This window comes from Pan troglodytes, chromosome 1, assembly GCF_028858775.2.
Source record: "Pan troglodytes isolate AG18354 chromosome 1, NHGRI_mPanTro3-v2.0_pri, whole genome shotgun sequence".
NCBI classification, from domain to species: domain Eukaryota; kingdom Metazoa; phylum Chordata; class Mammalia; order Primates; family Hominidae; genus Pan; species Pan troglodytes.
Genome location: NC_072398.2, coordinates 42622231 through 42648283, shown reverse-complemented (window position 1 = coordinate 42648283; position 26053 = coordinate 42622231). Strand labels below are relative to the sequence as shown.

Sequence of the window (26053 nt, the reverse complement as noted above, 5' to 3'; positions counted from 1 at the left end):
AGATAAACAGGGAGACCCTATCCCAAGGTTACCATCTGGTCTGGCCAGAGGTGTTAGTGGCTGAGTCTGGAGAGCGGTGAGGAGGGGTCAGGTTTGTGATACATTTTGAACATAGCATTAACAGGATTTGCGCATGGATTATACATAGAATATGAAGAGAAAAATCCTAAATTGTTGGCATGAGCGACAGGGACATAGGGAGGTCATTTATGGAGTTGGAGAAGACAAGGTGTGGAGAAAGGAATGAAGACAATGTGTTGATGTGGTCATGGTCATTTGAGGCACTTGTGAGATGTCCAAGTGGAGATTTTGAACAATTGGACCTAGGAATCCAACCCTTAAGGGAGAAACCAGGAGTGGAGCTGCCAGTGCAGGAGTTGCCCATGTACTGGTGGTATTTAGCTAATCACCCAGGGAACGGATGTGTCTACAACAAAGGTCTGAGGAGCAGAGGGTCCGCGGGCATGGATGGGGCATTTCTTCTCGTCCAAGCAGCATGTCCTTGTGTGGAGCAAGCTTTGGAGTCCCCACATGACAGGAAAGGCACCAAGCAAGGACATGTGATTCCTCCCCTCTGAGGCACCTCTGTCTTTTCACTTTGGTTTTGCTGCAGTTTCGCCCTCAACAGCCTAGACCAAAGGTTATAAATGGGCACCCTGAGAGCCAGATAAAGCCGAAGATGTGTTCTCTTCAGGTGTCTATTGTGTCTTGAGAACAATGAAATCATACTTACATTTGGGGAAATTTCACTTTTTAAAAACCTAGATTTCTAGCTTCTTTTGAAAAATTATTAGATCTGGTGATACTGACTCTGCAGTCCCTGGTGGCAGCAATTCCCTGTGGAGTAAGGGTTGTACTCCCTAGATGGGGCAGGCACTCCCCAATTCACCACAGTCCCCAGCCCTCCCCGTTGTCCCCCAATCCCGAGGCTGAATTCAGTTGCTATTTATCATCACTCTTGCTTTGTGGTTTTCATAGAGAACAAAAATGTTTCTCTGGATCCATGAATCTATCAGAGTGGGGGAAACAAAAGGTAAACCAAGGGGCCAAGGTGTTTTTGCATATATTTCTTTGTGAAAATGAAGAGCCTTCTACAAGGTTAGTCTCTGCTTAAAAGGAATACAACTTTAGAGACCATTTCATAAGTGTCAGCTTGCTTCCAAGTTTGTGGTCAACCTGGCCTTATAGGTATCTGGGTTAGTGGCCCCAGCTTGAGACCTTTTCTGGGGCACCCACGCTATCATGTAGCCCCCTTGCTGGCCCTGTAGAGCTACAGAGGGTCCTTGTTCCCCATCTTGTCTCTTCCATGCGGTTGTGTCTGCTCTATTCATTGGCCAGGCCCTGACTCAGCACCACCACTGCCTTTGGGTTGAACACCCCACTGAGTCAGCGTGTTCACGTGCAGCCTGGAAACTCTGCTAATTACTCTCGAGTTAGTCCCTTCAGGGCTACCAGTCATTGTCTCCCCTCAGAGACCAATATCTGCCCTCAACATGAGCCTAGTCTGTGCCCCCAGAGCTAGGAGCATGACAGTGGTGAGCAAATGGGGATGAGGGGAAAACAGGGAGGGCTGGGGGACTATATGTGACAGTACAGTGGGGAGAAACAATAGAATAAGCATCCATGCAGGGTTGCTGCTTGCAGAGACGGCAGCCACTATTGAAGACAGCATAGGAATTGCACCAATTCAAATTATTCATTTTGTTTTGCTTTTATTGGGTTTTTTTTCTGATTGAAACGAGATTGATTTGCTCATCAAAGTGTTAACATTAAAAAAAATGCAGCATTAATAAAGTGTTTTCTAAAATAATAAATAGAATGCAGGACACAAATGATAAAGCAGACCACCTCCACAGGAAGACAGCAGCTGACAGGCGTGCACTTCCGGACAGGGGTAGCAATAGTTGGCAGGTAGCTCCCAATGCAGACTCTGCTTGGGCCCAGACCATCAGGACCCTTTTTCTTCATTGCTGTGAGTCCTGGATGTATGTGTACTTTATTTCTGGCTACGGTTTGTTCTTGGATTGGATACATTGTCAATCTCAAGGAACCAAAAAAGCTAATATCTCAGTTTCTGTGGGTCTGGAATCCAAGTACAGCTTAGCAGGGGCCCTCTGGAGAGGTAATTGCATATCATAAAAAAGTTAAAAATCCAGAAAAGTGCATGCTAAAAAGTAAGTTTCCCAACACCATCCTGGCGCCCCAAAAAGCCTCTGTTCCTAACCACAATGCTGAACCTTTTTATGAAGCACAAAAGATGTGTTCAAATCAGTTAGGAGAATTCACTAATAATATGAACTGAAACTGTAGAAATACAGTAGAACTCTTTGAGGACATGGCATGAGTGACTACAAGTCGACACCAAAGATTTTAAAGCAGAGAGTTGTTACTAATGTTATCCATTTTAGGTATTTCTTTGTTTTTATTTTGTTGTTGTTTGTTTGTTTTTGAGATGGAGTTTTGCTCTTGTCCCCCAAGCTGGAGTGCAATGGCGCAATCTCTGCTTACGGCAACCTCTGCCTCCGAGGTTCAAGCGATTCTCCTGCCTCAGTCTCCCGAGTAGCTGGGATTACAGGCGCATACCTCCACGCCGGACTAATTTTTTTGTATTTGTAGTAGAGACAGGGTTTCACCGTGTTGGCCAAGCTGGTCTCAAACTCCTGACCTCAGGTGATCCACCCACCTCGACCTCGCAAAGTGCTGGGATTACAGGCATGAGCCTGTAATTATACCGCGCCTGGCCTAGATATTTCTTTAAAAATAAAAGTCCAGTTTTTTATACTCTTACACTAGACACAGCCTTCAGGGACTTCAAAGATTATTAACACCATGACATTTTACACAAAACTGTGTGCATTTATATGCGCACATATGTGAATTTTTCTGGGGAGAGAATCCCTAGTTTTTGTCAAGTTATTGAAGGAACTTGTGTCCCCTAAATAGTTCAGAACCACTGCTTTAGGACAGGCGCAGTAGCTCACACCTGTAATCCCAGCACGTTGGGTGGCCAAGGCGGGTGGATCACCTGAGGTCAGGAGTTTGAGACCAGCCTGGCCAACATGGCGAAACCCTCTCTCTACTAAAAATATAAAAATTAGCCAGGTGTGGTGGCGCACGCCTGTGGTCCCAGCTACTTGGGAGGCTGAGGCAGGAGAATCACTTGAACCCAGGAGGCAGAGGCCTCAGTGAGCCAAGATTGTACCACTGTACTCCAGACAGGTGACTCCATCTCAAAAAAAAAAAAAAAAAGAACCACTGCTTCAGCCCCTAAACTTAGATGTTCCCACTGTATATTGGAAAAGAAAAATGGATTTTCATCTGTATTTTGATGGGAGCAAGAAAATAGACCTAGAATCATGAGACCACAGTCCACGAAGATGTGTCCTCTTCAAGCTCCTGGTCATTGTAGCCACCTATGAATTGAACAGTTCTTACCTTAGCAGGCTTCCCAACATTTTTCATCTTTCACAGAGCTTTGACTTAGGACTCTCAGGACTAGAGTTTGTTTCCCTTTGACCATCAGGCTTCCCAGACACTACTGGTTTTCTTTTATGTTACCAAAACATTGTCAGATCACTCTAAAGTATCAAGGCCTTCCTCCTCTTTGTCCCTCCATGACACCAGGAACTGGCCAGCCTTGGATTAGCTACAGCTTAAGCCTGCAGCACCTCATGCCTCAGTTGTTTTCTCTGAGGTTACCAAGATAATTATCCTCCTGTCCCTCTCCAGTTTTAATTTGACTAGGAAGTAGACTTAGAAACTTCCCCTAGTCTTCTAAATCTCTGCTCTCTTTGAACTCAGGATCCGGGGAAGGATTATACACTTTTAAGAACTCCTGTGAAGCAGTCCAATGAGATTTGTAACCTCCCCCGTTGCTGGCCTCTCCTGCATTTGATTCTAGGCTCTAGAGAACAGTGATTCTCAACTCTTTTTTCCCATCACGTCCATAATACCACTCTTCAAGTCCTGCAGTGATTCGCAAACAGACAGGGGGTACATCTCCAGGAGGGGAGAGAACCACTGAGTCAGAGGGTAATGGGCTTTGTAATGTGAGGCTGGATGAGGGGTACGCTACAGAAACAAACTCTGCAATCAGTTCTGAAGAAGATGGAGACAGCTGAGTCTCAGGCCTCGTTTCCCAACAGAGGACCTTTGGTTCCTTCTCAGAATCAAATCCTGCCCATGCCTATAAGGGAGACTCCTCAGCAGAGCTCACAGCTCTGCGGGCTGTGTTGGGGAGGTATCCAGAGCTGGCCCAGCCCTCAGTGCCTGGACGGGCAAGGCCCAATGGGACTCATCAGGTGCAGTGGCTCATTGAAGGCCTTGGGTCCTTGGCCAAGGTTGGAGGTGTGGCTGGAACAGCTGCTGGCTGAGAAGGGGAGAGTTCCCAGAGTAAATAAATACCCGAGAATGAAGTCAGCCTGCATCCAGAGGAAGCCCGAGCAGAAGCCAAATGGCATGCTGACCTTTTCCTGAATAAATCCTGAATGTAATAATATAGAAGGAGATTATGAACACGAAAAACAATTGCATTCGCTGTTCTAGGAAGAAATTCACTGGCTTGATGGAATACAAAAGCTAATCAGTTGGCTATTTGTTAATAAGTCTAGAGGCTAGAAAGGAATATCCCTAATAATTTGATTATTTTGTTATGCAAGAAGGTACACAATGCACAGTGCCTGTGCCTCTGACCATATCTTTACCAGGGCAGCCTGAGGGTCCCCGTCTGCCCTGGCAGCTTAGTATGTTGGTGTGTAGCAGCCGTATTCAGCTCTGCAGAGTGACATGTTCTCAAGGTCATGTGGCCTTTGATAGATAAGATCCGGGGATAGGGATGAGGATGGGGTGGTAAGTAGAATTTGAAATGGGAGCTGGAAAGAGAGAAGGGATCAGAGCTGCAAGCAAGTACCTCTAGTTTGCATTTCCTGAGCTCCTGAATGACCATTCTGGTGGTCAGTCTTCTCCCCAGCTTACTTTCTGGAAAGTCTCTGACACCCAGAAAGGCAGGTGGCAATTTGTGGACCTTCTGCTTTTGCTCTTGGCAGCGCCTCCTGTGATTGTGTTTTCTGGGCATTCATGCGAGAGCTTTCCAGCTTGCCCCCTTTCCCTTCTCCTCCAGTTTATCACAGTTCAGTGAAGAGAACATGATGGACCCCTACAACCTCGCCATCTGCTTCGGGCCCTCGCTAATGTCAGTGCCAGAGGGCCACGACCAGGTGTCCTGCCAAGCCCACGTGAATGAGCTGATCAAAACCATCATCATCCAGCATGAGAACATCTTCCCAAGCCCCAGGGAGCTGGAGGGCCCTGTCTACAGCAGAGGAGGAAGCATGGAGGATTACTGGTAGGGGGGCTTGGGACGGGAGGAGGGGAGGGATTCACTAGCACACACTGGCATGGGAGCCAGATGGCCACACGAAAACCAAAGGTAAACACCCAGATCCTCCCAACTCCTCACTCCCAGGCTGCTAGGGTCTGGGGATGCTATAGGCAGCCCCCACCTCGGCCCCACCCACAGACTAAATGCCACTTCTTGCCACCTCCCTTTTTGATGAGTTCTGAGTGGCAAGGGACTATTCTGAAAGATGTTGACAACATTAATTGTGATACTAATCACTAAGAAAGGACTTTTTATAAAGTTGCATCTAGAAGTGATCTTTATTCATCAACAGTGTCTCTTGGGCTTCTACTCTGTGCTCTGTATTCTGAGAAAAACGATCCTGGGTCCCAGGGAATTCCCTTCCTTTTGGGAAGAGTTTAGATAAAAGGCATAATTTCCTGACCGTGAGTTTGTAAGCTGGCACTTCAGAATGATTTTAGAAATTTGTGAAGAGAAAGAAGGGTAAGCCTTGTTTTTGGCAGGTTAGGGATGGTCCTCCCCTGAAGCAGCATTCCATTCTGTGGGGCCAGGTTTTCCATGACCTAGCTTCGGAACAGAGATCTAAAAGGAATCCCTGGGATATATGTTTGCTAGACCCCTCTGTTTGACAAAGAACAAATCACTATTTCTATTTTATGGATGAAGTAGCTGCAACCCAGAAAGGCCAGTGACAGTATTTTAGGCCACTCTAGCGATGGGAATTTAACCCCAATCTCATCTCTTTGTACAGGGTACAGTCCGTTACCCCATGCCACCCGCCATGGTACCATTTACAGCGTCGTTTTTTCACTAAACACAAAGACAACTGCCTCTCTCTTTTAATCCCTAACGTCCCTTACCTCCCCCTCCTCCTCCCCCTCCCTTCTTCCCCTAAATAGTGTTTCAGCCTGAGCTGAAAGCACAAGCCAGCCCAAATCGGATTCTGTCTGAATTCAACATCTGGAACCAATTCGGCCAGCCCCATTGCTATCAACTGAGGTAGGGGAGGACAGGGGAGGTTGTTTACTTAATTAGAGGCCAATTGGTCCACGCTTCTCCCTGACCCCCACAGAACAGCCTCTTGCCCAAGGAGTGAAGAAAGTGGCATTTTTGTTCTGTGAACTTAGTAATACCAGTGACATCCCTGGGTTCATCCCTCTCTGCTGTACTGCAGATTTCAGTGTCTGGGTCCAAGCTGGAGGAACCTATGCTGGCCAGCTGGGAGAGAAAGCTTTTTGTCACCGACAGATGGTTGGTGGTGACTGGGGAGGTTGTTGGTCACTTTAGGTCTCAGCCTACTAGATGATGAGCTCCAGGGAGCTGTCCTTGTGCATATGACTTAGAGCTTTGGTTTTCCCCCTTGCATGAGTGGTGAAAAGCTGTAGAATAGCATTCCCTTCCTTCTAAAGTCAGGCAGAACCTCCGCCCTCACTTCTCAAACATCAAACCACTGCAGGCTCTGGTCCAGTGCCCGGGGCACAGAGACCCCTACAGCCCTGGCCCCTGAGTCCCAGCCCAGTGGGTCAGAGTCCTGGAGGGGTGTGGCTCACGGGGACAGGTGCCTTCCTCCAGTTTCCTCCAAGATATTCTCCCAACCTACCCACCTGTTTCTTGTGCACTCGACATTTATTAGCAGCCTCTGGAAAAACCACAAGATTAGTCAGGGAACATTACTACCTCAGACTGTGTGGGAGGCTAGAAGCACCTGAGGAACAAGAGTCAGCAACCTTGGGTTGAGAGGGACCTTCTAACCGCTGGATTCACACCCACCTGGAAGGCTCATGGCCTCTCCTCTCCCTTCTTTGGGAAGTGAGAGAAGTGCCAGCCCCGGGAGCTAAGGCAGTAAGGAGGTGAGTGAGGGTGGTAGAAGGGGAGATAAAGCACTAAGAAGAGAATGGAGAATGGTCAGGAGACCCAAACAGCCATGGAAAGGAGAGCACCAGGCCACATGGCCTCCCCACAGCTGTGGAGAGGAGAGACAAATCCATTTCACCACACTTTCCAGTCCTGAAACTGGAACCGGTTTTCTAGGACTACCGGCTGGGTGGCATGGTGGACTGCTCCTGAGACCTCAGGTATTTTTGGGTCTGGTGGGTGCACAAGGGCAAAGGCTGGGGATGGAGTGTGTTTCGAGAGAAGTATAGGATTTTAGGGCTAGAAGAGACCTCAGAAAGCATCCTCTTGCCTTTCTCATAAAGCAGTGGTTTTCAAAGTGAGGTCCCTGGACCAACAGCATCTGTGTCACAAAGGACTGGTTAGAAATGCACATTATTTGGCTCCACCCAGACCCAGTGACACAGAAACTCTGAAGATGGGGCAGTGTTTTTTAACAAGCCTTCCATGGCTCGCTGAAGTTTAGAACTGTTGCCTTACTGGCTGGCTGTGTAAATAAACTTGAAGCCCTGAGGGAAAGTTTGCCTTTGAACCTCTCCCCCACCACCCCCACCATCTCAAAGGTTTCCAGAACATTACAAAAATCATCAGATTCATCAGATGGTTTTTAGCCCTAGAAAAGAGTGAGAAATTGTGCCTACATTTTTTGACAAAGAGGAATCTCCGTTTATATTCTTCTAGAATGTTCTCTGGAGCCTGGGAAACCTCCTTGGAAGTGACTTGCTCTACACAGGACGAGTTCTGAACTGGTCACCCAGTCTTTGAGGAACTTCCCAGGAGTGTAGGATCCATCCCATGGGGAAAGAGGCTGGAGGGTTCCAAGGTGGAAACTGTGCGGCCAGGCTGCCAGGCTGAGTGGGTGATGGTGCTTTCACACAACTGCCTGGAAAGCCTCACCTGTTACTGCCTACTACCAGAGGAAGAACTTTAGAAATGAACAGTTTCTCTACTTTTCAGGAAGTAAGAACTTCCTGGTGCCCATCCTCATGAGTTCTGAAGTCCATGAGCCAGGAGATCAAGAATAGAAATGACTTTCCTAGTAACTTCTCTATCATTTCTTGATTCCTTACACTGGATGATTTTTTTTTTTTTTTTTTTTTTTTAGACAGGATCTTGCTCTGTCACCCAGGCCAGAGTGCAGTGGCATGATCATGGCTCACTGCAGCCTCGACTTCCCAGGCTTAAGCAATCCTCCCACCTCAGCCTCCAGAGTAGCTAGAACCACAGCATGCACACTGGCTTTTTTTTTTTTTCTTTTTTTGTAGAGACAGGGTCTCATTAAGTTGCCCAGGCTGGTCCCAAACTCCTAGACTCAAATGATCCTCCCAAAGTGCTGGGATTACAGGTGTGAGCCATTGTGCCTGACCTACCCTGAATGATTTTAAATTTCATGAATTATTTCAAGAACTTGACCCAGCTTCTCTCCCCTGCCCTCTAACCCATAGCAGGATCCTGCCCTGTAGCCCATAGCAGATTATTCCTCCCCTACTGACTCACCTTCCACTTTTTCACCAGTTCACAGTCTGAACTGCAAAGCAACCTAGAGGCATCAAGCAAAATGAGAAAGAAGGAAAGCAAGTACTATTTATTAAACACCCGCTCTGTGCCAAACTTGTGACTAAATTACTTTATTAAATCCTCACACAGCTGAGGATATAGATCTTTATCTTCAATATATAGATGAGGCAGCTGAGGCTTAAGGAGATTAAATAACTTGCCCAGGATCACACAGCTACCAAGTATCAGAGCTGGTTTTCGAATCCAGTTTTATCTGATGCTGAAACCCAGTGTTTCCCTTCCACCCTGCTTCGCCCTTGAAAACCAGGAATGAATTCACGTAGAGAATCAGACCTTGAGGAGTTGAGTTGTTCTCTATTTTCTAAAGAATTTAGTTTATACCTTCAAAAGGGCTTCCCTTTGTCTTGGGATATTCTAAGTTCCAAGTAGTCTCAAGTGGTTTTTGTAGCAGGAGCTAGACTGGAAAAACTCTAGAGCTTTGTATTTCATTATAAGCATTTGTCTATTGTGGGCAGTTAGGATATAGAGAGCATAAGATGGATTCAGTGCCCTCGCGCCAGGGAGGCTGTATGAAGGGGAAGACAAGAATTTTATGAGCACATGTTAATGTCCCTGTCACTCTTGCTTCTGTTGCAGTGATAGCCCTCATGGAGAGACTACCTCGGTTGAAGACTCAACCCAGGATGTGACCGCAGAGCACCACACGAGCGATGACGGTACGAGGCCCTGCTTCCTGGTCAGTGGGGACGCCAGGGATGAGGCAGAAGGAAGTGATTATATATCCTGTGCATCTGATGAACCTGTCTGCCCAGCGGTCCCCTGAGGACAGGCAGAGAGCTCCCTGTCTCAATTTCATTCCCTTCCTTCCTTGGAGAGGTAGCCCACCTTCTCAAATAGAATCGCTCGTATTAAACCAGAGGTGAAGAACTAGGCCTTTCATAGCCCTTCAACCTTCTTGCTCCACCTCCCAGCTCCTTGTCTGGCCTGAGTGCAGCATGATGTTGGTCCCTTATCATAGCCTAGACTCCTGCCAGACAGCTGGAGAACAAAGTGAAGGAAAGTACATTTGAAAAACAGTAAACAATTGGGTGTGGTGGCTCACGCCTGTAATCCCAGCACTGGGAGGCCCAGGCGGGAGGATCACTTGAGTTCAAGAATTCAAGACCAGCCTAGGCAACATAGCCAGACCCTGTCTCTTAAAAAAAAAAAAAATAGCCTGGCATGGTGGTGTGCAGCATCCCTGTAGTGCCAGCTACTTGGGAGGCTGAGGTAGGAAGATCCCTTAAGCCCAGGAGTTCAAGGCCGCAACAAGCTATGATTGTGCTACAGTACTCCAGCCTGGGTGAGAGAGTGAGACCTTGTCTTAAAAAAAAAAAGTAAGCCTGGGGTGGGAAATAGCAGAGCTGGTTGCCCAGAACCCAATAGAAGCAAGCCAGAGGGAGTGGGAATGAGGATGCAGAAACCACATGCTTTCACGCCTACCGACTGGAAAAACTGACCCTTTCCAAAGTACAGACATGTGAGTGCCGAGCAGCCTGGTGGGCGTGCATCAAGGGGAGGAATGCTCAGCTGTCATCCTCAGGCCCCTCAGCAGTGCCCATGCTTTATGAGGGTCTGTCCAGCCAGCACATTTCCCCCGCTTCCAACAGCTCCACACCTCCTCTGGATCACATGGGCTCTGGAAGTCTCAGCAGCTGACAAGGGGCCTCAGAATTTTCTGGGCACAAGAATGAAATGGCAACAGTCTGTGGAGTTTTCCCTGTTCCCTGCCTTGCTGGGAATTCTGCAATTCTAGGCCAGCTTTTAAAGGAGAAAAAAAAAATAGGACTGCTTATTTAGATCCTGATGTCATAAGGATCCATATGATCATTTGCTACATTCGAGGAGGGGAGTAGGTGAACTAGGAAAATGTGTAGTGGGTTAGAGCCTACCTCGTGGCCAGCTCTGCTAGAGGCTTTATATATGTTATCTCTTAATCTGTAGTGAAAAAGATATGGCCGCTATTTTACAGTTGAGAAAATGCAGGTCAGGGAGGTCGAGTAACGTACCCGAGGCTATAGAGAACTGAGGTGGGTATATTTAGACAGGCCTTCTCTGACCAGCCTCCTATAGTGAAATCTCCAACCCCTCCTGTGCAGGAGCAGACCCACCAGCTAGGGCCGTCTAGGCATGGTCTTATTTTTAAGCAGCCTTTCTCTCTGCTTCCCAGAATAGCCGACTTTCATCTCAGGTTCCAGCTTTCTGGGAGCCTTCTCTTTGCTCTTTGATCTCTACCTGCAGCCTAGCACAGACGAAGATAATGATAACAATAAGTCATGCACACATACCACTTACTATGGGCCGGACACTGTTCTAAGCACTTTTACAAATTGTAATTCATTGACTCTTCATAACAACTTCATGAAAAAGACACGATTATTAATCTCCATGTTACAGATGAGGAGACAGAAGCCCACACAAAAATAAAGATAGAATGCATTCGTAAACCCCTTTTACTTTTTTAGATTACTTTCATGTGCATTTTTTTCATAGGTTGGTCACAAAATATATTTTCATATTTTGCTCCTTGGAAAGTTGATTGGGCAAGTTATTTTCTCTTTATAGAGAGACAGAAAGCTCACATTCTACTTACTAGGGGGAATGGATAACATAAAATATTTAGAATACATGTATGTATTCTAAAAAATGTACGATACATTTTCTACAATTACTGGAATTATTATATAATTAGAAAAGAAATAATGCTTAAAAATATAGTATGGCAAGTTTGATGATAGACGTCAAAGCATGAAGATCTTTGGAAACACCAAAGAAGTTACTGTAGAAAGCAGGGGATGCAGTCGGGCGCGTGGCTCACGCCTGTAATCCCAGCACTTTGGGAGGCCAAGGCAGGCAGATCACAAGGTCAGGAGATCAAGACCATCCTGGCTAACATGGTGAAACCCTGTCTATTAATAATACAAAAAATTAGCTGGGCGTGGTGGCACACGTCTGTAGTCCCAGCTACTTGGGAGGCTGAGGCAGGAGAATCGCATAAACCCGGGAGGCAGAGGTTGCAGTGAGCCAAGATCGAGCCACTGCACTCCAGCCTGAGCGACAGAGTAAGACTCCGTCCCAAAAAAAAAAAAAAAAAAAAAAAGCAGGGGATGCTTGAGTTGTGTTTTGATGTGCTTCATCAGGCAGATAAGAGAGAAGAAGATTCCTGGTGGAGGGAACAGTGTGAGCAAAGGCAGGTAAAAGGTGATACCAGTACTTTCAGGATAATGGTACAGTCTGCGTGAGAATTACTTGCTTTATAGATCATCCATGGCTTCGTTTTCCCACTAAGTAATTTCCTACCACTGTAAGTTCAGCTAATTCAGCTTTTCCACCCAGTTTCCTGAGTCTGCAGGTCCCAAGAACATGTTTTTACTTCTTTTCCACCCTTCTCAGAATGTGAGCCCATCGAGGCCATTGCCAAGTTTGACTACGTGGGCCGGACAGCCCGAGAGCTGTCCTTTAAGAAGGGAGCATCCCTGCTGCTTTACCAGCGGGCTTCCGACGACTGGTGGGAAGGCCGGCACAATGGCATCGACGGACTCATCCCCCATCAGTACATCGTGGTCCAAGACACGTACGTTGCGCCCATGGCATCTTGGGGGTGGTCCCCAGCTGCTCTATGGGAGTGAGACTTCATTTCTGGAGCCATAGGACTATGAGGGAGGCCAACCCCTGGGGGGTCCAGTGCAGTCCTGAGGCTCACACAGTTCCTTGAAGAGCACCCCATCCCCCCACCCCACTCCCTGCACTCAGTGGAGGATTTTTTTAAATCTCTCCACTATCTGTGCCCCCTGCAAATCACCCCCTAATCCAGTCATTTTAGAAACCTGCCAGCCAGCCAGCACTCATCCATATTTATACCTGATGAGTGATAACAAGGGGTTTTTATTTGACCACCTATATTTCTTTTCTCGAAAGATCAGGCTGGGAAAACATTTTTGTTTCTCTCTTTTTTTTTTAAACAACTATGCTCACCCCAACCTGTTGAGCCACTCTTCCACTTGCAAATTAAAATGACTGGTTTTCTAGGAGAAATCCGGCCTAAGCAGCCTTATGGAAGTGACCTAGTTCATTTAACCGAGATGAGGTTGATATAGGGTAAGATGGGGGAAGGAGGGAAAAGGGTGTCAAGGAACAAAGGAAACCTGAACTGGTCCCAGAGAGATCTCATCTGATAGGCTGTTGGTTGATTCTCACACTTTGAAGCAGTTGTCCCGTGGGCCCACCCAAGCCTGCCCCCTGTCCCTTTGCCCTGTCTCTGTCCCCAGCTCCCCTCCCTTGGATACGATGCTGTCAGTGTTTTTAGTCCTTCCCTTAATATTATTTTTTAAAGGTTGATATCCTGAGTGAGTCTGCACCCTCCCAGCCTCTTCCCGGCTCGTTCTGCAGGGAAATCCTCCCTCTGTTGATAGCATCGCAAACCTGGTGGCAATCTGTGCGTGGACAGGACCCTCCCAAATTTAGCATTATGACTTCACCACAGGATCAAGAGAAGATGAATTGTGGGGGAGAAGGGGCTTTCTTTGTCATCAGTAGCCAGAGGGGCCAGGAGAGCAGTGGAGAGACCTGGGACCGGCTTGGATGCTCTGAGCGGGGCTAGAGGCGCTACGACAGTGTGTGGCGGTGTCCTGCCACGACGCCGCCGTCTCCAGAGCCACCACACAGTTGACTGTCCTTACCCGGCAGTGCTCAGGACCTCAGCCGATAAACCACAACCTGGACTTGCCGCCTCCTTCTCCAGGAGGCCGCCCCAGCACGGCCTCCCCAGGAAGCAGCATGGGGTAGAAGGCAGATGCCTCGAATCCAGGTGTCCCCTAGCCACGCTTTCCTGAGGAGCTGAGGAGCCCGCAGAACTCAGCGGATTATTTATTTTTATTTAAACGACCCTTCAAAGGCCCTTAGGTTTCCTTGCCTCTGCTCACAGAACTAGTCCAGCCAGGTGTCGCTGCTGCCTCAGAGCTGTGTGGGGTCGCGTGTATGTCGGGGGGCCATCTTGCCGATTTAACACTGCTTTTTGTGTTGTTGTTGTTTTCCCTCCTCCCTGCCTGCCTGCCCCTTCTCCCCCAGCGAGGACGGTGTCGTGGAGAGGTCCAGCCCCAAGTCTGAGATTGAGGTCATTTCTGAGCCACCTGAAGAAAAGGTGACAGCCAGAGCGGGGGCCAGCTGTCCCAGTGGGGGTCATGTAGCCGATATTTATCTTGCAAACATCAACAAGTAAGCTCTGCTTTTCATTTTCTGCTCCCCTGAATGACTTGCAACACCCAGCCTCACCCTCTGGCCTAACCCCCATCTCCATTCCTGTGCTGCACGTAGGGCTCCCAGCTCCCCCAGCCTAACAGTTTGCATGTGGTCATTGCTGCTGCAAGGCGGACAGGGCTGAGGATGCTGCTACAAGCCTCGGGGCAGGTCCAGGTCTCCAGCTAGCTGCCCTCGTGCTGTGGAAGGGTGCTTTACTGTGTGTTCCCGCAGTGTCTGTCCACCCAGACCTTTGTGGCAGTCTTACAGCTAAAACTTTGACCAAAGCTTTGGTCACTTTATGCAACCTGGTTTTGTATTGTTTCTCAGAGGTGCCTTCTTTTTTCCAATCCATACTCAAATAATAGTCTTTGATGTCTGTCTTCCTTGACCCATGTTCGTGCAAAGATTCAGAGTCTGTGTGTGGCTTCTACTAGGCTGATGTTACACCAGGTGGGTTTATTGAGATATCATGTGTCTGTTCCTCCCCCTGTCCTGCGTTCACTCCTGTGGAGGAAAGGAGGCCACGATGTCCCCAAGGAAAGCTTTGTCCTGAGCTCTTCATTCATTGGCTAACCCCTAGCTCCCTTTTCTTCTGCCCTTTCACACCAGGAGAAATAATTTTCCATTTTGTTCCTATTGCTTTGGCCTTTTGTATTATTCCACCCCCTTAGTCCCTTTGCAGATCCCCACTCCTGCTCAGCAGGCTCTTACCTCTGACCCCCAGCTTTCATTGTGGCTGTTAGCAACATCCTGGGGTTTAAACTCCACCCACGCCCGATCTGGCTGTCTAGAGGGATTCTACGCCTGCGTGCTGCCGCCTCCCCAAGAGGCATTCAGGTTATTGGAGAACTAATCTCATCTCAAGGGGCCAGACACCAAGTCCCAAAGCCTACAGACCTCTTTCCGCCAGACCCTGAAACCTGGCCCCGTGCCAGCAGGATGACAAGCCCCAGGGCGCTCCTGATGAATATGGATTGGAGATGATGTACAGTTTTTATTCCCCTCTGGCTTTTGAGGAATGAAATGATTTGCACTTTGAAAACCTGTTAACCGTAGCCTCTGGACACTGAGACTGGAAGGAGAATAAAGGATGCTTGTTGTTTTTAAACTATACCAGGTTTCCCAGATCTCTTGGCTTTTTTCCACCCAGACGGTAGCAGGGGGAGTGGTTGGGGCACGTGGCTCTTTTCCATCTCTTTCACCCTCAAGTTAGTAAAGTCGTTTATTCAGATCACTTACTCAGTGTAGTTATAATTTAATTCAGACCAGTTAAAAAAAAATTGAGAAGTTTCTGTTTCCCTCCAGCACACTGCCCTGCTGGGAGGGCAAGCCAATATCAAGTAACTGTGGGCTAATCACATTTTTTTCCTTATTTACAATTCTGTGTTAAATTATAACCCTACAATCAAAAGGTCGTGATCCTATAATTAACTCAGAAACCAAGGCGGGGTTGGTGGAGGAAGAGTTAGATAATTAGTTAAGTACATATTTTTAAGCCATCATATATTTGATGCCATTTGTGCATAGAAATTGTAGAGAGTAATAACTGAAATGGTAAACAAAAGAAGAAAAAAAAAGAGTATCTGTAGACAGTTAAGGTGCTTCCCTTGAACTCCTTGTTTGCTGGTGTCAGGAGTCTTGGGATGGGGTTCTTGGAGGACAAGCCTCATCACCTGGTGGGTGGGTGAGCGGCGGCCCCTGGGCATGTCTGGCCCTTAGGAGTGAGTCGGCCTTTGAGTCTTACCTCCTGCCCCCCACACCACTCCTCCTCCCAAATTCCTTGAGTTTCCTGAGTGCCCAGGTTCTCTCTCGCCCCTGGGCCCTCACGCCTGCTGTCTCCTCACCTGGTCACCTCCTCATCTCCCTTCAAGACTCAGTCCAAAGACTTAGCTCTTTGGGGAAGCCATTCTGACATCCCTGAGTTCCCCAGGCTGAGTGAGGTGCCCTTATGCTGCATTCCAAAGGCACTTTGAATACCTTTTGGTACTCACGCTTCACTCAGATCCCCCACCAGATTGAGCTCCTTGAACCCAAGAACTGTATCTTCCTTTTCTTTACATCCCCAGGGCCTAGCCTGGGACGTGGCACACCACAGCCACCCCATAAGTCTGTCTTCTCAGCAGTTTCAGCCCATGAGTCAGCCATCCTCAAGCAGAAAAAGGAAATCAGCAAAGAGCTATTAGGGTGTGGCACTTCCATTTAATTCTACACATTTATTAAGTTTCTACTGTTGTGCCAAGCACTGCTGGTGTTTATTCAGAGATAAAAAAGACGAGGTCCCTGATCTCAGAGCTCACAGTCTGGCAAGGTAAAGACCCTATGGACAGGTAACTGACAGGTAGCATCAGATGCTCTGAAGGTACAGAGGAGGGAGGGGTCCATTCTTCCTGCAACTGGAGTTAGTGGTGCAGTGGTGCCAGTGCAGTTGGAGTTAGTGGTGCTAGAGAAATCCTTGCAGAGAGGGGGTTCATTTCAGCAGGGCCTTAGAAGACTCTGAGAACATCCTTTTTCCACTCGAGAGCGGCTGAGTCACAAGCCTAAAACTGCCGAGTGGACAGACTCACGGAGTGACTGATACATGCCAGGTCCTGGGCCAGGCCCTGCAGGTAGAAAGATGAGGAAGACCTCAGCAGTGAACAGGACTAGGACTGGCTTAGAGCACTGTCCCCACCTCACAGACCAGCTCCTTATCTTCAGAGTCTGACCCCTTCCCTCCTTCCACCTCAACTCCTGCCTCAGCCCCCATCTCTCTTAGATTCAAGATCAGAGCTGTTCAGCAGCCATCCAAATCAGAAGTTTCATTGCCTCTTAGATTAGACCTTTTCAGATCTGATTCCAAGACAAAATGAAATTATCCAGCAGCAGGCAACACCCATGTAACTAGGATTCTGCCAAGCCATTTTGTCTGAGAGCCCTAAGTGGTCTGAAACAAATTCGCCCAGATCCAGGGTTCAGCCCAGTGCTGGGTGACTTGGGAGTCATGTAGAGGTATTTCCACACTAAGAAAACGCACAAACTGGGCCCCAACTCTGCAGTGTTGCTGCCTCTTGAAAACTATTCTGCTCCATGCCTACAGAATAAGCAACAACAGCCTCTTGCCAGAGCCCAAAACAGTTACAGTCTTTTTGGAAAAAGAGACATGATAAAATTTAGAAAAGTTAACTATCCTCTTACCAGCAATCTTGACCTCTTTGGTGATGGTGAGACTTCTTCTCCTACCTGGGGCCTTAGGTTTCTGTTCATGGCAGGTCACAGAAGGGGCCTTTCCATGAATCTCTTTCCCATTAGAAACTTTCACTTAATCAGACATTTTTTCTGACAGCAACTTACGTCTTGACAACACAAAGCCCGTGACCACCAAGTAAGTATCCATTTCTCCTTCGCCCAGCTTGGGGGTGGCAAGGGAATGAAGACATGGAGAATGCAAGAGAAGATGAAGCCGAGGAGAGAACGAGTTCTGTGTCCCTCTCCTTCCGAAGTCCCTGGGTGCCAACATCTGCCCCCTCCCACTTATCCTAGCTTCCTTGGAGCCAGGGCTCCCTGATCACACTGCCCTTTCTGTTTGTGATTGAAGGCAAAGGAAGCGTCCAGAATCTGGGAGCATCCGGAAAACTTTTCGGAGTGACAGCCATGGGCTGAGCAGTTCCCTGACTGACTCCTCCTCCCCAGGGGTGGGGGCTAGCTGCCGCCCATCCTCCCAGCCCATCATGAGCCAGAGCCTCCCCAAAGAAGGGCCAGATAAGTGTTCCATCAGTGGGCACGGGAGCCTCAACTCCATCAGCCGCCACTCATCCCTGAAGAATCGGCTGGATAGTCCACAGATCCGGAAGACTGCCACAGCGGGAAGGTCAAAAAGCTTCAATAACCATCGGCCCATGGACCCTGAGGTCATTGCTCAGGTAACTGTGGGCTCCTGGACAGACAGCATGAGTCTACATTCATCACTACCACTTAGTGCCACCCACCTAATTATGACAGGACTTGAAACAGAATGATTATTTTGTATGTGATATACTGAGTATATGTCCACTCTGGACATGTGGACCCGATAAGACAGCTTAATAAGCGGTCTGCCTGTCCCTCTCTCCCCAGGAAGAACCTAAAGACAGAATAAAAGAAGCCTAGCTTCTTGCTCATACACTGGCTATTAGGAAGGCTGTTGTAATTTTTAAAGCCGGTATTAAGAGTATTTTGAAAGCCCAAGTTTTGAGTCTAAAGACCTTGGTAGACTTTAGTGAAACTGCCCGACTGTTGAGGCTCAGGTGTAATCCTGGCCACATGTTTATATTGCTGTGCCCATCACCATCATCCCAATTCCTAAGGCTAGTCTCTGGTACTGAATGGGTAGATGATCAATTAAGAACCTGCACCTGGTCTTAAAGACCTAAAAAATACTCTGGCTGTAGAGAGCTCTGGTAACCAAAAGGATTTGCAGCCCAAGCCTCCAGAGGCTATGGAGATGAGCTCCCTGGTTGCAGGGTCTTCCTTCTGTGTATGCACCGCACTGATGACTCTCTGTTTTCCATGAAATATTAGAGATCCAACCCCACCTCTAAAAATCCGACTACCGGGGCCACTCCAAGCAGTTCACTCAGACGTCTCTCCCAACTATATAATTTTCATTAGACCAGGTAGGAACTAAGGGCTTATTGTTGCCTTCTTATCTCAACTGAGTTGAGATTCTCCTTACCCCATCTTCCAGGGGGTGATAGAGGCTGGGCATGGTCTCTCTTGGCTTAATTGTGGTTCTCTGCTTATGGAGATGTACCTGGCAAGCCCAGTATTGAGCTACAGGCCTGAGATGTCTTGCTTTGCTAGCCTTCTATTCTGTGCCTCTATTTAAGCTCTTGGCTGCAATCTGCCTTGCACTACGGGAATCCTCCCAGCTCCCTCCTTGGCCAGGTGTTAATAGGAATGTCAGGAAAGGTAGACAGCTGGGACAGACTAGCTGTAGAGTGCGACTGAGGAGGGAGATGGAGTTCTTCCTGAGCATTTTAAAGGTTTGAGAATGTCATAGAACTGAATCACTGTGAACAGAAAGCAGGCATCGGTCTGTACGACAAAGAAACCTTAACCAAAGGCCTTCTCTTGGAATGTGTAAAATCTTCCCATGTGAACCTAATCCCAAGAAGAAATCCTGTGGTAGTTTGGGGGTGCCAGACACAGGTTTATGGGGAGGGAGCGGGGAGCTGGGAAGTCTCACTGGAAGGCAGCTGGCTTGCATACAAAGGTTCTTTGGTTCTGCCTTGAGTCCCTGGGCTAGGACTGCTGTTGGCTAAAGAGCTAGAGTGCTCCATTGATTTGCAGGCAATTGATTCACCTATGTGGGCTTTGGCTCCCCTTCCTGGTCATTCTTTGGTCCCCTTGGTGGTGATGGCTGGAAGGAAATGGTTTCAAATTGGACACTGCCCTGAGTTGGGGAGGAGGGGCGGGGGGAGGCGTATTGGGCTCCTGAAACTTTCCTCAGCCCCTGAGGAGGAAGGACTAACCCTCTTCACCTTTGGCCTTGAAGTCCAAGAGAATAAAGATCATACATCATCTCTACCACTTTTTTAAAAAGTGTTTATTATGTACAATTTCAAACCTACCCAAAAGCAGACAGAACTGGATAACAAATCCCCACGTACTCATCACCAAACTCCTGGCCATTCTTACTTTGTCCGTATTTCTCTTCCCCACTAGATTATATGTCACTTTGTCGATAAGTATTTCAATATCTATCTCTAAAACCTAGGGTCTCTAAAAAAAAATCAATTACTTTTTCTAAAGGAAAAAAAAAATCTCATGACAGTGAAAATCCCTCCGTCCCCCTTTCCCCACTTTCTGAGCATTCATATGTTCAAGGATTTAGGCCAAGTACAATAATCTGGACATCTTACGGTCAATTTCTTCATGCCTTGGCCTGTGTTGTTGAAACCGGCTCCTTGGGGAATTCTCCCCTCATTTGCCTCACCTCCTCCTTTTTCCTGTTTTGCAGGATATTGAGGCAACAATGAACTCGGCCCTGAATGAGCTACGGGAGCTAGAACGGCAGAGCAGTGTCAAACACACCCCTGACGTGGTTCTGGACACCTTGGAGCCCCTCAAAACCTCCCCAGTGGTGGCCCCCACGTCGGAGCCCTCCAGCCCTCTGCACACCCAGCTCCTCAAGGACCCCGAGCCCGCCTTCCAGCGTAGCGCCAGTACTGCTGGGGACATCGCCTGCGCCTTCCGGCCTGTCAAGTCTGTCAAGATGGCTGCCCCGGTCAAACCACCAGCCACACGGCCCAAGCCCACTGTCTTCCCCAAAACAAATGCCACTAGCCCTGGTGTCAACTCATCAACTTCCCCACAGTCTACTGACAAGTCTTGTACTGTCTGAGGGATAATAATTTAATTGTTCTAGACAAGGGGACTATAGGGACTGACTGTTATTAAAATCTTCCTATTTAACTAGCTTGGGGACTTCAGTTGAAAATTAGGTTCTAAGTTGTTCTTGCAGGAATTAGCCTCCCCGTCTCCCAAAACCTTGAGAATGAAGCCCTTGGTATCGCCTCTCCCTTCCCACTGCCCTCTGCTTCCCCCAGTCGTCGTAATTCAGCCAGCTGCAGTCCGTACCGTTCTTAGGTTAGCCAGAGACAGGTTTTCATTATCAGGTCACTGTGAAATCTGGTAAGGCAGTCCTGAGGACATGGGCTCAAGTCTCAGTCCCCTCAGACCACGGTGATGCCTTGACCAGATGGTTGGCTACTGCCATCCAGCTTTCAGTGGCATCTTGTTTTGGGAACTGATTATAGAGAATCATATATAGTCCAGTCTTCATTTTACATACACACACATATTTTACACACACACATTTTACACACACACGTTTTTCTAGTCTCTGGCATGTGTAGCCTCTCCTGGTCATAGACCAGTCTCTTTGTAAGTTATTGTGGCAGTTCACACAGTAGCCACCAGGGGTCTCTGTTTCCATTACAAACTTTGTTCTGTCTGGGCCAGAGAACCTAGCCTTTGAAATCTCTCCATCATATGAAACATAACGGGATGGGACAATCCCGTAACCTGTTTGGGGTTGGGGGCTTTCTCTCTGTGTTCTTTCCATTGATGTGAATTGGTCATTGGTGTTTGCTCTTGCTCTCCTCCATCCCCTAGAAGTACACCCCCGTCTTATAAAGGAGCTTTTAAAGTTTTTCTGAATGTATAGACATTTCTCGGGTTCCTACCTTTGTCTCTGATGGACCATTTTCCATTTAAGACATTTTCCTGTATAAGACAGTTTCATAGCTGGTTCCTTTTAGGGTAAAGAGTCTTAAGAGAGTTTTATTGTGTCTATGGCAGGTTTGGAAAAGGTAAGAAATGGGTCCTTTTTCCTCCTAATGTTTTTGGCACTTAAAACATAAAATTCATTATCCTATTAAAAAATTAAATTCAGCTTTGCTAATCTAGAAATTGTTCCCAAATGAAAACTTGTTTTAAGTCCACCCCTTAGTTTGGTTATTTTACAAGGTCTCTCTTCAGGGACCAACAGGGGCTTAGAGAGCCTTAGTTAGATTAAAGGGAGACCCTACCTCTTAAAACCAGTTTTCATTTATGCAAACAAGGACAATTAAGGGAACCCTGACCCCACAGGCTCTCAAGTCTTCCCAAGGCCAGAATCGAAAGAAAATTAAAATTTGAATGCTGAATATTTTGGCTCTACTCTGGCCTTTTTTCTGGTTCCCTTCCAAAATGCACAAATCATACCCTTGTCTGCTCCAATTCAGTCTCCAAACCTGGTGCCCATGGTCCTGGCCCCCCTAGCATCATGCTATCCCAGGAGTACCAGGACCAGATACATCGACAGCCAGGCTCATGGGTCTCAGACAGCAACTTGAGTTAAAGCTGAAACTCATCCTTCTTCTCTGTGTTTTCTGGTTTAAAAGCTGCACTTATATTTTAGCCTTATTATTTTCTGTAGTTCCGGAGAGATGGTGGGTTGCCATTCTGGTAGGAAAATCTGAGTTTTCTTATCTTTGACCTAGAAGAGATTCTTTTTGGACCAACCTGCGAAATTGGTAGTTAGATCTATGGAAAGTGGTAGGATTTTTTTCTTTTTTTTAATCCTGTGCAAAGGAAAAGAGGTGCTTTGTGGGAAATCACTAATGAGAAGGCTAACCTGCAGCACCAGAGAAACCTTTCCAAGTGCTAGGCGGGAGAACTGAAGAACTCTCAGTGAAGTGAGTCAGCCTAGAAGAGGCAACCCACAGTCTTGGTTTTTGTTGCTGTTTCCTGACCTGTTCTTGCCTGTCACCTGGGCCTACACAGGTCCCTAGCCAACGGGGCTTTCATACCCAAGGATCTGTTTCCTTGCTGAAAATGAAACCCTATCTTTCACTTTACATTCCTTTCAATCCAACTGATCAAAACTGGTACCCACACTTGCCCTTTCTCCCTCTCTCCAGCACACTCCCCTCTAAGAAAGTAAAAGCAAAGCTTTCTTAATGGCAACGCTTTGGGCCTGTTCTGTTGCTCCTGCCTTATTTCTCTTTCAACCCTGTACATGACTCGTGTTCACCATCCCCTTGATCAGTGTCCATCCGCGCTAATTTGCATCATGAACTGAACAGTGTGTGAGTGGTCACCTACTAAACCCAGCTCTGGGGGCAGAGCTGTCTTCCCCATCTCTGGTGCTCCTAACACCTGTGAGATGGTCCTGTCGAGAGGACTAGGAACCGATAGGAGGAGAGTCCTTCTCGGCAGAGCTCACTGCAAACAACTGGAATTGAGGTTGCACACTGTGATTTTTACACCGAAAAGCCAAAAGGAGCTGGCCATCCAGGGCCTAGGGAGACCAGCCTTCCTCAGCTATGCTTGCCGAAACCAGCATGATGCTTCAAAGAGCCCTGCTCCACCCCTCATGGCATGGATCCTTTTCCTGGTGTGGACTCTGAAGGGTCAGTCTTCGGGGAAGAGAGGTGGGGTGGGGCTACTAGCATCCCAATTTAGAAAATAGAGGAGTTTGTAGCCAGCAGCCTGTAAACTGGAAACACTGGTCTCAGCCAACCTCCTCAGGGCGCCCTGGCTTCTCCCCAAGGAGATGAGGAGCGGTGATGCCAGCACCGGGATGCGCAGAGCACTGGAAGGGCTGGTGCAGATCTACTTTCCGTGCAGAAGAGAAGTCACATCTTCCAGGGAATCGCAATGTTGTGGCGTCTGACTTGTATGTCACATTTGTGTAAAATGGTATATTCTTTAAAATAGTGTTGATAACTGGAATATTGTATGTATGCTTGGAGATGCTTTGTGTGAACCTAAGACTGTCACTCAACAGATGTTGGATTGGGGAAAATCCAAAGCACAACTTCAAAATAAAATACATTTTTAGGTTTCGATGCTGCAGTTCATATCCCTTCTCTCCTCTCTGAAATCTCTGATTCAGGACTCCAGCTGCCCAGGAGGGATTTTGATTCATCTGTGCTAACAGAGCCCTGCCTGGCAACAGAGAGAGCAACGAGATGACCTTACAGCCAGCCACCTTCTCCCTCCCCACCAAGGCACAGCACACTTGCATTTAGAATGGGAGGTTTTTTCCCCAGCATTTCCATTTAGCCTGTGTGTGGATTCTCATAGGTTTTGTAGAGAGTCTTCCAGCTCACCATTGGACTGCCTGTTGCCATGAGAACCATTTCCTTAACAGAATCCACCTTCCTTGTTTTCAATAAGGACTGTTCTCATTTCTATCTCTAGTCAGATTTCCTCACTTCAGGGAGTGGGGCCTAAGAAGTTGCTTAGAAACTTAGCAAGCTACAACCAAGGGTGACTAGAGATGCTCTTTCTTCCACAACCAAAGCCCTGAGTCATTCTGCCCTTGACAGCCCTCTGCCTCTGGGAGAAAAGCTGACCAATATGCTTGTGCTGTTGGTGGGAGTGGGGGATACAGGTGATGTTTTCTCTCCTACAGATTGTGAGTCTAGCAGAGCTTAAGTTCAAGGGTGAAGTTATTTCAAGGTAACAACTTCAAACAAATCCTAGAGCCCCTAGGGCCAACACTTATTTTTAACAGGCTTGTTCTAATAAAAGATGCCCCTGGGATGGATCACATCTCTCCAAGTGGGTACCCTGTGTTCAGTGGTAATGCAAGGAATCCTACCCCCAGCTCTAGACAGAACACTTTACAACCCCTTCTTAGGTTTATCATCCCTATCCGTTATTCATATATCTTTTATTCAGCTCTGCTATGCCCTTCCAGCCTACTGTCTCTTCCCTTCCCCTGTTTTCATGGAACAGCTACATCTTGAGCTTCTCTTGCTGGGCCCTTGGCCTCGGGTAAGTCAAGGCCAAGGCTGCTGTGCCACTCTGTGGTAGGAATGAGTTCTCCCTGACTGCAGGGAGAATGGGGATGGCCAGGAGCACCCCATAATAGCTGCGACATGGAGCCAGTTTGTAGGCTGTGAGCAGGGGACCAAAGAGCCCCTTTTCAGAGGGTCCTGAGGCAAAGGCAGGCTATGCTTTTTAGGTCCTCTTTATCCATATATGGTTCTTTTTATCTCATATGTCCTGATGGGGGCTGGATGGAAACTAGTGGCAATGAACACTGTCAAAACACAAGTCCATTCCATCCAGATAGAAACCAAAAATGGAGACCAGATGTATGTGAATTTAGGAAACAGTCTTTTAAGACTATCTAACCTAAATGTTTATATCAAACTTGTCCAACCCGCAGCCCAGGATGGCTTTGAATGTGGCCCAACACAAATTCATAAACTTTCTTAAAATATTGAGATTTTTTTTTTAGTTCATCAGCTATCATTAGTGTTAGTGTATTTTATGTGTGGCCCAAGACAATTCTTCCAATGTGGCCCAGAGAAGCCAAAAGATTGGAATCCCCTGATTTATATTCATAGGTATATGACATTTCCTTTTACTCAGGAGTTAGCAACCTTGGCATATTATATATACTAAAGACAGTCATTTAGTCAATCAACATTAAGCTTCTCTCTGTACGAGCACTGTCATATGGTACTGAACAGAAAAAAAATAACAGGTAATGGAGCTTTCTAATGAGGAAGGACAGATAAAGAAGCAAAATGAGTATTACCCTGAAAATGAAACTAATAAGATAGGAGTTGTTCAGGAAATGAAGTATTCTGCTTGATCTGGCAAGGCTGATATGACTAGTAGACATCTAAGTGGAAATATCAGGTAGACCCTTGGATGTATGAATTTGGAGTTTTGGGGGTAGATAATACCTGAAAACGTATTAGGAGCTATTACATTATAGATGTATTCAAACAGAGATTCCCAGGAAGAGTGTGGAGATGGAAAAAAGAGAAGGTCCCGATCATTAGAAATGCAGCAGAGGGGCAGGGCGCAGTGGCTCACACCTATAATCCAGCACTTTGGGAGTCCAAGGTGGTGGATCACCTGAGGTCGAGAATTCGGGACCAGCCTGACCAACATGGAGAAACCCCGCCTCTACTAAAAATACAAAAAAAAAAGTATCTGGGCATGGTGGCACATGCGTGTAATCCCAGCTACTCAGGAGGTTGAGGCAGGAGAATCGCTTGAACTCGGGAGGTGGAGGTTGCAGTGAGCCAAGATCACGCCATTGCCCCCCAGCCTGGGCAACAAGAGTGAAACTGTCTCAAAAAAAAGAAAGGAAAAAAAAAAAATGCAGCAGAGGAAGGGGGCCAGCAAAGAAGGCAGAATGAGCAAGTGGCAATGAGGTAGATGGCTGGGAAAGCACAGGGTCACAGACAGCAGGAGAGGACAATGCTTCAACAAAGCAGGGAATCTGCTGTTGAATGCCAATGGGGTAAGGTGAGGCTGGCATAGAAAGGGAATCATTGGACAAGAGCATTTTCAGCAGAGGGGGAATGAGTCCAGCTGGAGTGGGTTAGGTGGCAAATGGGAAGGGAAGAGGCAGTAACTTGACAACTCGTTGAATGGGGAGCATCGAGAGACAAGGGTAAGATGGGCAGTGCAGAGGTGCATTTGTTGGTGGGGTGGGCAGGACGCAGTAGAACGGGAAGAATGAATGTGCAG

The 26053-nt window shown here is 47.4% G+C and overlaps 1 protein-coding gene across 12 annotated transcripts in view; it reads left to right on the top strand.

The window, feature by feature from the left end:
* SRGAP2 (SLIT-ROBO Rho GTPase activating protein 2) overlaps positions 1-23400 on the top strand; it is a 254673-nt gene extending 231273 nt beyond the window's left edge. For 4 of the 12 annotated variants that reach the window (XM_009441368.3, XM_009441367.3, XM_016937395.3 and 1 more), the window contains 7 exons: positions 5120-5344; positions 9407-9486; positions 12203-12383; positions 13877-14023; positions 17370-17408; positions 17622-17946; positions 20025-23400. In XM_009441368.3, the coding sequence (XP_009439643.1) occupies positions 5120-5344; positions 9407-9486; positions 12203-12383; positions 13877-14023; positions 17370-17408; positions 17622-17946; positions 20025-20408 (1381 nt within the window). In that variant the 3' untranslated portion in view covers positions 20409-23400. Of the gene's footprint in view, positions 1-5119; positions 5345-9406; positions 9487-12202; positions 12384-13142; positions 13295-13876; positions 14024-14771; positions 15159-17369; positions 17409-17621; positions 17947-18583; positions 18679-20024 lie in introns of those variants that run through there. The other 8 variants (XM_009441369.3, XM_001163967.5, XM_016937410.3 and 5 more) reach the window with 5 other exon arrangements.
* The last annotated feature ends 2653 nt before the right edge of the window (positions 23401-26053 follow it).